The 13,236-nt window shown below is 41.5% G+C and overlaps 1 protein-coding gene and 1 non-coding gene across 2 annotated transcripts in view; one reads left to right on the plus strand and one right to left on the minus strand.

Annotated features, from left to right (window-relative positions):
• Positions 1-12,308, minus strand: part of SNX3 (sorting nexin 3) — a 43,782-nt gene extending 31,474 nt beyond the window's left edge. Inside the window, exon 1 of the mRNA XM_059401154.1 lies at positions 11,856-12,308. Within this exon, the coding sequence (XP_059257137.1) occupies positions 11,856-12,017 (162 nt within the window). The 5' untranslated portion in view covers positions 12,018-12,308. The remainder of the gene's footprint in view (positions 1-11,855) is intronic.
• LOC132018830 (U6 spliceosomal RNA) lies at positions 6,901-7,004 on the plus strand. The gene has a single exon (XR_009404611.1). It is a non-coding gene; the product is annotated as a U6 spliceosomal RNA (small nuclear RNA).
• Positions 12,309-13,236: the final 928 nt, after the last annotated feature.

Genomic DNA, 13,236 nt, shown 5'->3' on the forward strand with positions numbered 1-13,236 from the left:
ACCATTATATGTCACAGAGTATACATTTTTAAATGTACAGAACTCTGAAGCATTAAGTACATTCACACTGTTGTACAACCATCATTACCATCCATTATCACGTTTAAATAATATACTCTGCAATAGTGTAAGAGATTCTATAGAGTTTTTACTTTTCCTTAACAACATTTCAATGATAGGGGCGCCTGGGTGGCTCAGTGGGTTCAAATCCTCTGCCTTCGGCTCAGGTCATGATCCCAGGGTCCTGGGATCAAGCCCCGCACCAGGCTCTCTGCTCCGCAGGGAGCCTGCTTCCTCCCCCCCACCTCTGCCTACTTGGGATCTCTGTCTGTCAAATAAACAAATAAAATCTTAAAAAAAAAAAAAAAAAAAAGAAAGAAAACCAATCCTTTACTAAATTCAGTACTTTCTTTTCTCTTTTTTTAAAGTAATCTCTACACTCAACGTGGGCTCAAACTCACAATCCTGAGATCAAGAGTCACATGCTCTAGCAACTGAGCCAGTCCGGCGCCTCCTTCTCTTTGATAATGCAATAGAAAGCTAAAGCCAACTCAGTAATTAAATAATAGCAACAGCTAATATTAAATGAGATAGGAACCCTGAGGAACACTGAGATCAAGACCTGAGCTGAGATCAAGAGTCAGACGCTTAACTGACTGGGCCACTCAGGCATCCCAAATGAGATTTATCAAAGTGCTTTACAATCTGAATTTAATGTCCTCCGCTGAGTTGCTTTTCATTTGCCTACAGGAGAATTTAGTCGTTAACATTTAATCTAGCAGATTTTCCTGAGGCCTTTATTAAGAACCCTTGAGGAAGTGGGGCAGGAAGGGATTTCCTCTTCTACTGGCCACAGCAAGACCTGTAAGAGATCCAACTTCTGTGAAGAACAGGAAATTACTTCAGGGGCCTGAGCTAAATACCACCGGAAGGCCCAGTGCTCTCAACAGACCTGAAGGCAACTGTAACTGAAACCTACTGAAACCACTCATATTTTACACGTACCTGTACAACACTGAAGAGAAGTAAGAGTCTATCCACTCTGAAAGGCACCATTTACTCTTATCCCAGTTCTCTTTGGTTAAGCTACAGCTTAACTAAAGTTTCCAAACTTGTGCTCAACTTCCTAAAACATTAAAATTATCCTATAAAGAAAGTAAGTCTCTAACCTTTGACTGGATTAGGAAATTTTCTCTATCTTAATCAGCAGAGAACAGGGGGTGTGTGTCAGCGCATGCTGGGAAGTTTCGCCGAAGGATAACAGTGAACAGACTGTGAGTGACCAATGACTGGAAACGACAACGAGATGGGGCAAAAGGTTACAGAAACTCAAGGGAAAAAGCCCTGATACAATGGTCCCTTTATATATGACACATACCGTATATTCAAGCCCAATTATCACTTGTAATAAACTAAAGACAAGTCAAACAATTCAACTTTAATCCCAAGGAAATAGATGTCTGGTAGCTTCTAACTAACACCTCAATTTAAATAGCCTCTTATGACTAATGGCTACTGTATTAGAACAGTTCTAGACAAAGGGCTATCAAATGTTCTAGAGAAAAGCAAATCAAAGAATATATACAGAACATCCTTCTAAATAACCCACTGAATAGTATTCATAACTAATAGCCTACTCCAACCTATAAATACTTTCTTAATTTTATGAATGTTTTATCAGATTTTATAGTTAAAAATCCTTCTTCTACAATGCTTCCTTAGCTTTGACATTCTTGAACTTTCTTCATATAGAAATTCTGGGTGCCTTACGTATTTGATATAGTTCATATACCTCATAGCCTTTTAAAGTTGGATTTTTAAGATCTATCCTGTCATAAATGGATCTGGATATTTTAAAAGAACCGCCTGTTCCTACTCATTATAAATAAATGCCTGAGGCTAACGTGCAGGTTTCTTTCCAAAATAGAAATCCAAGAAAAAAAAAATGTAACATCAGAAGAAATCGTGTAGTTATACATTTATTGCCTGAAATACTTAAATGTTAGACTTTGAAACCTAGAATCACAAGATACAAACTCAAAAGTATTTTTCTTCCAATGTGTGCTACAAATATAAGATACTATTGCTTCCAAGAACTTGCCTAGAATTATGGAGGGTCAAAGGCTAATAATAAAGAATTATACCTTTTCTAAGCTAAATTTTAACCAAGAGCCAATAATCCACAGTATTCATCACAAAGTACGCATAATTTTACATCTGTCTAGTCTCAGAAGTTGGCCCCCTCTCATATAAGAGCACCAGATAACAGCAAGGATAAAAAACCCTATTAAAGGGGCACCTGGGTGGCTCAGTGGGTTAAAAAACCCTATTAAAGATTATGTGGTTCTTTTTCTTATACCCAGTTTTTAAAAAAGATTTTAGTTATTTTAGAGAGAGCGAGCAAGCAATAGCAGAAGACCATGAGGGAGGAAAAGCAGACTCCCCACTGAGCAGGGAGCCAGATCTGGAGCTCAATCCCAGGACCTTGGGATCATGACTTGAGCCAAAGGCAGACATTCAACCACCTGAGCCACTCAGGTGCCCGGGGAAATGACTTTTAGTAAAAGGGTATGGTCATTCTTATTAATTTCCTATTGCTGCTGTAACAAATTGTCACAAACTTAGTAGCTTAAAACACAAATTTATTGCCTTGAGTTGTGGAAGTCTTCCAATAAAACTATAAAAACAGGGAAGTCCACAGCTTACTCACTACTGCTCTAGATCTATTAGTACCTTTTTTTTTCTTTTAAATCTATTAGTGTCTTAATAATTTTCTCAGTGGGGTGCCTGGGTGGCTCAGCAGGTTGGGCTTCTGAATCCTGATTTCAGCTTAGGTCATGATCTCAGGGCAGGACAGAGAGATCAATCAAGCCCCAGGTCCAGCTCCACACTCAGTAGGGTGTTGGCTTCAAGTCTTTCTCTCTCTCTCTCTCCCTCTGCCCTTTCCCCTACTCATTGCCCCTCTTTCCAAATAAATAAATAAATCTTAAAAAAAAAAAGTTCTCAAGTTACACAATATGGGAGGCATCTCTGACTATAAATACATTTATTTAAGATTTTATTTATTTAAGAGAAAGAGAGAGAGTGTGTGTGCGCACTCACACAAGTGAAAGCTTAAGGGAGAGAGGGAGAAAATCTCCAGCAGACTCTGCGCTGAGCACAGAGCCAGACACAGAGCTCTATCCCACAACCCTGAGGTCATGACCTAAGCTGAAACCAAGGGTCAGATGATCAATGAACTGAGCTACCCAAGCACCCCTGGGTATAAACTTAAATAAAGACCTGACAATACATAATATATGCCTAGCCAACAAGACTTTTATCTACTTCTGTTTTCACTTCAAGATAACGAATAATGTCAAGGCAAAAGAGGAGTGAGATGCAAAGAAATGGATGTAAGGAGAGGAGATCTGAGACTCCTCTCCTCCTCTGCATGGATCAAAATCCCCAAATTTACTATCCCACAAGGCAGGAGTGGGGAAAAAACAGAAGGCAAACAATCTATAGGTGGCAAGTGTGGAAATAATTTAAGGAAATCCAAGCAAACAGAGATGATCCATCAGTGATAAAATCAAAGTCTAGAGAGCAAAGAATTAGGAAGTGCCCGTTCCGATACTGCTAGACACAAAATAATTTTATGAAAATTATTTCAAGTCTTCTATGATTTTCTGGTAAGAGACAATGATCTCACTTATTCGGGTATCTCAAATTATATACTCTAACATTCAATACCATCAACTAAAATGCTGGTCCTAAGTAGAACTGCCTCCATAGTTTTAAACAGCCATGGAAGAAAAAAAAAAGATTAATCATGTATTTTCAACACCTCTAATCCAACCCCAATCTCATGGTATGCCTCTATCAGATATACCATGTCTTAACAATAGTCTTTCTCAACTTATCGAAATTAATTCTCAGGAAGAAATCAAAACTCATTCACATTTAAGATTGTAAAAACTGGGGCACCTGGGTAGCTCAGTTGGTTAAGCATCTGTGCTCAGGTTGGGGTTCTGGGATCCCTGGCTCCTTGCTCAGTGGGGAGTCTGCTTCTCCCTCTCCCACTGGCCCTCCCACTCATGCTAATAAAATAAACAAAAAATCTTTAAAAAAAAAAAAAAAAGATTGTCAGAACTAATGAGAACTCAATTTTATTTCTTACCCACCTTCCTCTAAACTTTGAAATCAGACATCAGCAAAAAAGTAAAGAATTAAGAGAGATTATCAGAATGTTGCTAAAGCCACACCCTAGAAGGGCTGATCCCAATTACTTCTTTATTGTGTTCTTCCTTTCTTCACATGGCTGAAGATGTGACTAAATTCCCAGCTTCTTTTTGAGGAAAAGGGCAATGGGGCAGGAATACATTTTCCCCTTGGCTAGAAGATGGATGTGATGCTGGGAGCTGACAGTCAAGCCAGGGTAACAGCCCAAGATTGCCTCTGAAACCTGTCATGTGAAAAAATAAAGACTCTATTGTTGAAGACTCTGTGAGAACAGCCCAAACTGTATCCTGATACCACCTTCCTTGAAAGTTACATCATATGCCACATTTTACTACCATGTCAAAATTCCTAGGTTCTAAATATTTCTTTAAGGATGTAAAATTCTGGTTGAATGGGTTAAGTCATTAACTATGAAATCAGTAAATAACCGTACTGAGATTACAGTGTTGCTTTTCTTGGACACCATCTCTCTTATCTGATGTTCAAAAAATTGCTGGCTCTGCTTACATGAAAGCAGATTCTCTCTGTCCCAGGACACCTGGCTGGCTCAATCGGTTAAGCATCTGCCTTCGGCTTGGATCATGGTCCCACAGTCCTGAGATCAAGTCCCACATCAAGCTCCTTGCTTGGCAAGGACCCTGGCTCTCCCCCTACTTGTGCTCTCTCTCTGACAAATAAGTACACAAATTCTTAAAAAAAAAAAAGGGGGGGGGGCGCCTGAGTGGCTCAGTGGGTTAAAACCTCTGCCTTCGGCTCAGGTCATGATCCCAGGGTCCTGGGATGGAGCCCCGCATCGGGCTCTCTGCTTGGCAGGGAGCCTGCTTCCTCCTCTCTCTCTGCCTGCCTCTCTGCCTACTTGTGATCTCTATCAAATAAATAAATAAAATCTTAAAAAAAAAAAAAAAAAAAGATTGTCTGCCTCCCCACCTGGGCTCATGTGCACACTTGAAATAATAATAATAATTATTATTATTATTATTTCTTCCTTAGATGGATATATATTTTATATTTCCCTAACTCCTGGCTTACCCCCCTGATTCTTACATGGGAACACAGTACAAGTGGCAAAAACAACTGTCTTGGCTGAATACAGCCAATGCCTCCCCTTCTTCTGAAAAAGCTGAGCTATACAGGTTGTTACACTTTCAGCTAGTATCTAAATTGCCTCCCCTCCAAAAACAGTTTTCTATCTTTGGTAAGTGTCATTGGTTTTCCTCTCCACTCTCAGATCTCTATCAGGATCTGCTTTTTTGTTCTGGTTGGCTGATTTGTTTCTATTTATTTACTTAGAATTTGCCTTTCTAAATCACATCTAACTACCAACTACTGTGGTTCCAAATATTTGTTTCATACTTCTCAGAGACAGAGAGCATGGTGCAACCAGGAATGAGCCTTCCTGTGTATCAGTAAAGCGTCCTTGCTAGGGTGCTTTTTTTTTTTTTTAAGATTTTATTTATTTATTTGACAAAGAGAAACAGAGTGGAAGGGAGAGAGCAAGAGCCAGGCAGAGAGGCAGGGGCAGAGGGAGAAGCAGACTCCTTGCGGAGCAGGGGGCCCGACACAGGGCTCAATCCCAGGAACCCTGGGATCATGACCTGAGCCGAAGGCAGAAGCTTAACCCACTGAGCCACCCAGGCACCTCAGGAAATGACAGTTTAAGAAGCATTCTAGCTGGGCTCCCTGCTCTGCAAGGAGTATGCTTCTCCCCCTTCCTCTCCCCCGGCTCATGCTCTCTCCATCATTCATTCTCCTAAAAAAAAATAAAATAAAAATAATATTTTTTTACATTAAAAAAATAAAATCTTAAAAATAAATAAAGAAACTACCATTTCCCAAATCCCACTTCTGCCCAATGAAAGAAGACAATGGTTTCAAAAGCTCCCCAGGAGAATGGTCAATACAGGCTCTGAAGGTCAGAAAACGTAGATCAAATCCCAGTTTTGCCATTTAATACCTATGACTTTGGGCAAGTTACTTAACCTTCCTAAACGTCATTATTCATAATGTCCACTACGTGGAAGTGCAGTGCCAGGTGTTGAATAAGGGTGATCATGACAGTCCCTGTCCTCTAGGAGCTTATAGTGGAAGACACAAGAACTAAAGGAAGCCACAAATAAGCAAATAAATTTAATCCTCATAGGGCTACAAGGCTACACAGGAAGGAAATCCAATCTAAATTCCAAGGATCAGCAAAATCTCTAGAAAAATGATAGCAAGGGGGACCTGGTGGGCCAGTTACCCCTGTGCCTACAGTAGAGCCTGCCATTCCCCCTCTGCTTGTGCTCTCTCGCTCTCTCTGACAAATAAAGAAAAATCTTTAAAGATAAATAAATAAATAACTTTATTTTTAAAAGTAATCTCTACACCCAACGTGGGGCTCAAACTCACAAGCCCAAGATCAAGAGTCACACGCTTCGCCAACCGAACTAGCCAGGCACCACAGGAAGATGGTCTGTAATGGCGGAGGAAGTATGTAGACACAAGAGGCCTGGATAAAAGAGAATTCAGCTTATTCAGGAGGTACAAGCAGCTCAACAGGCCTGGAGCATAAAGCAAGAATGAGGAAGGGACCAAAGATGAGGATCAGATCAACAGGGACCCCAGCTTTTACATCAGCAAAACAGGAATATTCCCTATTCTCTTCAGTTACCTCAAAGACCGTGTTATATATATACAGCAGTGCTCGCTTCAGCAGCACATACACTAAAATTGGAAGGATACAGAGACTAGCATGGCCCCTGCGCAAGGATGACACGCAAATTCATGAAACACTCCATATTTTATAGACACATATATATAGCACAGCGCCTTGAATAGAAGAAGCACTGAAGTGCTAAGTCCCCTCTTCGGCTTCAACACACACAGAAAAAAAGGCCTGCCTTTTATAACATCACCCGCCAGCCAGTCAACAACGAGTTCCCTCCAGGTCTCATCAGAGCACAGAATTTAACAGCAAGCTCTTGGCAGCTGCTCGCCTCTCCTGGGTGCGTCTTACCCGCCGTGCATTACTGAAGACTCAACTCAGGCCTCAAGAGTACCAACCCTGGGATTTCCTTCCAGTGTTCAGACACCCAAGGGTGCCCCAAAACGAGGCTGCAGACAACAAGGGTTTTAATGTCCTGTTTTAAATTAAATGAACTGCAGCTGTGAAGCAATTCTGAACCAGGACCAGACTACTTCCAATCTAACCCTGGCTGTGACACTAGTCAGATAATTTACTTTGGGTGAGAGACAACTGTCTATGCTTTGGTTCCCTAAAGTACTATAATGAACAATACAGAACAGTCCCTAGTAGCCCAATATAGCAGGACTACTTTTTAACTGTCACTGCTTCCCTCCCCCATCTTAAGGCATGGATTAGGTAAGAACCTTGAAAGCTAGTGACATGTCCATCCTTCATGGAGATCCCGGAAGCCAGCTGGAGCCACCAGCAAAGATGCGTATCAGACATCTCCTGGCCAGCTGATAAAGCTACCTAGATTCTGCAGATGTCCTTTGACATAAAATACCTTGATTCTTTAAAACATCATTAAAAAATATATCTGGGCCCTTTACTAAAACATTCTTATAAATACTGATAGCAAGTCTAAGAATTTCTTTCTTTCTTTCTTTTTTTTTAAAGATTTTATTTATCTGACAGACAGAGATCACAAGCAGGCAGCGAGGCAGGCAGGCAGAGGGAGAGGAGGAAGCGGCTCCCTGCCCAACAGAGAGCCCAATGAGGGGCTTGATCCCAGGACCCTGACGTGAGTGGAAGGCAGAGGCCTTAACCCGCTGAGCCACCCAGGAGCCCCTTAGAATGTATTTCTTAGTTTCCAATCCCGATATTAATAATTTCCAATTTAAAATGAGAGGACTCACACAGAGTAAAATCACCAATATGGGTTTAGAATGGAAAATTGTCAAAATGCTACTTTTACTAACCATCTTTCTTGTCCAAATGTTTATCAGACTTGCGGCGCCTGGGTGGCACAGTCAGTTAAGCATCCATCCACTCTTGGTTTCGGCTCCGGTCCTGATTCAGGCTCCCGACTAAACGTGGAGTCTACCTGAGTTTCTCTTCTCTCTCTGCCCCTCATCCCCCACCCCCACTCACTCTCTCTAAAATAAATATATAAAATCTTAATTAAAAAAAAATATATGGCTGGGTGGCTCAGTCTGTTATGTGTCTACCTTTCACTCTGGTCATGATCCCAGGGTCCTGGAATCAAGTCCCACATACGGCTCTCTGCTCAGCAGAAAGTCGGCTTCTCCCTTTTCTTTCTTCCTCTGCTCCTCCACCTGCTCATGTTCTCTCTCTCCATCAAATAAATAAATAAAATCTTTTAAAAAAAGGTTGATTAAACTTTAGTATTCAGCTTTGTATTTTAATAAGCCTCAATTTTAAAAGGCTACTTCTGTAACTATGCGAGGAGTTGCATGTTAGCTAACCTTATTGTGGTAATCATTTCAAAATATATGCACATAAAAAATCATTTTGCTGTACAGCTTTAATACCTTGTATATCAACCATATCTCAATAAAACTGTAAGAATACTATTATAATCACAAGAAATGTACAATCTTAAAATATGAAGTATTCTATTAAATATTTTGGGGCTTAATATGAAATTTACCACCTTCCAAACGACATCACAACTTTCTACATGGAATCACACAAAATAATAAAAACTTCAAACAAACCAAAAAGCTCCTGAACAAGATGGCTTCTTTTATACTACATCTGCCGCAATGAAAGTATACTTCCATGCCAAGAAAATCTAACAATTTTAGTAACTCAACTGCACAGTAACTCAGAAAGTGTAGTTAGTTGATCACTGCCTTTTAAATTAGAACTTAACTGTTTTTAGAAAGAGGTAACTTTTGAAAGCTTAGTATATGTACCAGTCAATGCTAAGGAGATTTACATACATTATCTCATTTAGTCCTACGAGTACATGCTATTGCTAGCATACCTATTTTACAGAGGGGAAATGGAGTTTAGATTGTTGACCTTACTCTGCTTATAATCTATTCAATGAACTCAAAGCTCAAGAAAGATCCTTAACTTGTTTGAAACAACTGTCTCTAGCTACAATAGTAGATCTGAACTAACTTCAAATCCCCAGAAAATTAAGGTGGCATTATGGTACAAACTTCAAAAATAGTGACTGAGTTTCTCCTTTAAACTTCTCTTTAATATGCCAAAATAGTTCTAAACCCCGAGCTTTCCTAAACCTTTCATCATTTATGGTGCTCTCTGCTGTACCTACCCATTAGAACAATTTTTAAAAACATTAACACTGTACCAATTATTTTCAAAAGGCCAGAGATACTAATCAAGTGATCCTAATAGTCTTAAACACTACCCTCAAACCGAAAGATAAATGGAGACTGGGAAACTTCCATTCTAAAGTACCACTATCTAGATAAAATTACTTTGTGAATTAGAGTAATTTCAATCAGATTCTATAAAATTGAACACTTTACTCAAGACCAGAATTAGAAAGTAACTATAAGATAGTTTAAGGTCCCAAACTCCACATGGCAATTCAGTAGCAAAGGGCAGGCAACAGGGGCTAGGGAGAGAAGCAACAGTTTAGAAAGTAGTAATAAATAAAATTACAAAATGACTTAACTATTCATCTTCTTGGCCATTTTACCTTAACACAAGACTGTAATTACTCTAAAAAATCATATGCTACTTAAGTAAGACCTACTGTCTTACTATAAGGTGTTCTGAATTTTAAGTTAACACACCACATATTAAAAACTCCAATGTCATTTCACAACCATTAGAAACTCAATTACACTTTTTTTGGGATACCTGCATTTATGACTAATACCATCATTAACAACACAAAAAACTGTTTTATATAATACAAACCAATGCAGGTGTATTCTTTGTTCATTCCATAACTTATTAACCACTCTTAAAAAGGATTATTCTTAAAAATGTAAATGATCATACCATAAACACTATTTTTAAAGTGTCCCATCAGCTATGCAGTAATCAAGTATCAGATGTATTTTTAAATGATTAAATTATAATACAATGCTTTTAATACAATGCACTCAGCAAGATAAACACGAAGTTATTAAATGGAGGAAGTGGAAGCAGAAGATTCTGCTTCAGTTGTATGACAGGAAGTACTAACTATGGAAGTTTAGAAACAGGAATACCAACTTCTGTTTTAGCACAAAAAATAAAGGAAAACATGGTGGTGAATTAGGGTAAAAGAGGAAGTTCTTTTTAGTGAACATTCTGCCATATATTTTAAAATCATTCCAAAAGTTAAAAAAAAAAAAAAAAAGGGGCCGGGGGCCTTACTCTTTCACTAGGCTTCTGTGGTAAAACACTTCCTTGAGTATACTGGAGGCTGGATTTTTTCACAAAACTGCATATAGCTCACAGTTTACAAATCCGTAGGGACACTAGGTTGACTTGGAACATAAACTTTAGTTTCACATTTTAAAGTCTGATTATTAAAATTCTTTTAGCAACACATATTTTTTAAATGCATAAATTTCACAACATGAATCTACTTAGCACTACTGAACTGCACACTTAGAAATGGTGAAGATGGCAAATTATAGGTTGTTTTTTAACCATATGCACAAAAAAATGCACAAGTTAATGAGAAATTACTCCATTTAAACATTACTAGTAACTTGTTATGTAAATTTCGATTACTGTAAAGTGAAATTCTTAATTTTTAGTAAAATCTGTTGCCGTTTTTAACAGCTAAATTCATTTCATTAAATTCAAGTCATTAACTTTTAAAGATACTTTCATACATAAGAAAGTTCTTTAATCCTGAACTACAGTGAAAGTGAAGCACTATTTTCAATTAGCATCTTTCAAATCATCTGAATTACTTGCTATCAAACACTAGCTACGAAATTATAAGTGTGTTTCTACTTCAGCTGATTCCTTCATTCAGTTAAGTGCAAATCTCGAAATTAAGAGAGTAAGATCCCTAAGGGAATAGGCTTTCTTAAAAGCAGTTGTAGTTTTGGATTGTGAGGTAGACAACACTCGCCACACCTCAGCCTTTAGCACGATGGTGGCCCAGAAGGCTAAGGTCTATCACTGTTCTCTCCAGGCTCAGCCCTACCAAATTCGTCAGGCTTTTATGAACACCCACTAAATTTTGCTCCGAGAAGTGTACAACCTAGTCAGTTTGGTAGCTCGGGAAAGGCCTGGAACAACCAACCAGCTTGGAAAAAAGTCTCCAGGTCAAGAAGACTGGGAAAACTTCAACTTTGCGCAAAGCCCCTTTCTCAGTCAGATCCAGCTCTCCTCCCGAGGAAGCACTGTGTTCTCGAAAGATCTACACCTTTCCAACTCAAATGTCATTCCCAGATCAGCTGCTTGAGGGGCAAGCGGCGCTCAACCCACGCCCTCTTCTTCGAGCACCTTCTCCACATACCAGGGCTGGCCTCAGCTCACTCTGCAGACCCCTTGAGTAAGCCCTAGAGGAAGCGGGGCCCTGGCCCAAGACCCCGCCCGGGGACAAGGCTGCCGGACCGAGTCAGCCCGGAGCTCCCGGCCTGGGCGGCTATAGCCGCCGGAGGGGACCACTCGTGGGTTGACAGGGGGAGACCACGGACGGCGGGAGGGGTCTCTCCGAAGGGGAGAAAGACAGCCTCACCTTGACCCTGATTTCGTAGGTGGTGAAGCGGCCCCGGCCGACCCCCACCGTCTGCGGGTTGCTCACATCGATCTCGAGGAAGTTGCTGGGCGGCCCGTAGGCATCATTCAGGTTCTGCGGCTTGGTGATCAGCCGCCGGGTGTCCGCCACGGTCTCCGCCATTTCTCTACTGCAGCCGCCGCCGCCGCGGACTCCCTCCGCCCCCTCCGCGTTCCACCGACGCCGCCGCTGCTGCCCGCCGCGGGGACACCGGGCTCGCGCACAGCGGTCGCGAAGCGAACGAGCACGTAGGACGGGCGTTCACCCCGCACGCGAAGCTCCTCCCTGCGTCTCTCCGGCTTCCGCCTCTTGGGCCCCGGCGAGAAACAGCTGACTCGCCGGGACGCCGCGCCCTGGGCCGGGGAGGCCCAGCGGAGGCCGCGGAGGGGAACTGAGGGCGAGGAGGCCGCGGGGCAATGACGGTCACGGGACTTGTAGTCGTGAACAGGTTCCGGCCAGACTACAGTGCCCACAATGCACCGGGCGAGCGCGTCGCCGCCAGGCTGAGGCCGGGGTTCGGCGGGACCTAGGGGTCCGGGGGTGGACGCTTCCTGTCTCTCTGCAGTCGTTTGGGCCTGGAGCGGTGGGAGGGAGCACGGAAATGATCTTCACGGTCTAGGGGGCTGCGAGAACAAAAGTTAAACGGCTAGATTTGTGGGATTTGCCCGCAGTCGAAATGAAACTCCAGCTAACTCTGTGTCAACCTTTCACCGGTCTTACCTTGAACCACTGACAATGCATTTCTAGATAACCATTAACGTGCCTCACATTCTGTTTTTGACATCATCGTGACAGTTTGACCAGACGCGTATCTAGATTGTTAAATGGTAGGTGATTAAGTAGGAGAGTGGAATACAGACAAAGACCTTGCCAGATCACAGCACTAAGGTCAAACCATTTGGAGACTGTTGGGCTCTCGAGAACAAAATAACGTAGTTAAGTGGGCTGAAACCTGCCTTTAATGACCTGTGTTTGGGTAAACTGCAACTTTCTTCCCTCATTTCCCACAAAGTTCCAGTAAGTTAAAAAAGAAAGAAAGAAAAGTGGTAAACATATTTCTACAACATTTTATTTATTTATTTGACAGAGATCACAAGTAGGCAGAGAAGCAGGCAGAGAGAGAGAAGGAAGCAGGCTCCCTGCTGAGCAGAGAGCCTGATGCGGGACTCCATCCCAGGATCCTGGGATCATGACCTGAGCCAAAGGCAGAGGCTTTAACCCACTGAGCCACCCAGGCGTCCCTCTACAGCATTTTAAACTCAGATAAGAATTTTTAAGAATTGGGGGATGGGGGGGAGCCACCTGGAAAAAAAAACAGTAGATGGTAGTTCATCTGTAGCAA

The sequence above is a fragment of the Mustela nigripes genome, chromosome 5 (assembly GCF_022355385.1).
Source record: "Mustela nigripes isolate SB6536 chromosome 5, MUSNIG.SB6536, whole genome shotgun sequence".
NCBI classification, from domain to species: Eukaryota; Metazoa; Chordata; class Mammalia; order Carnivora; family Mustelidae; genus Mustela; species Mustela nigripes.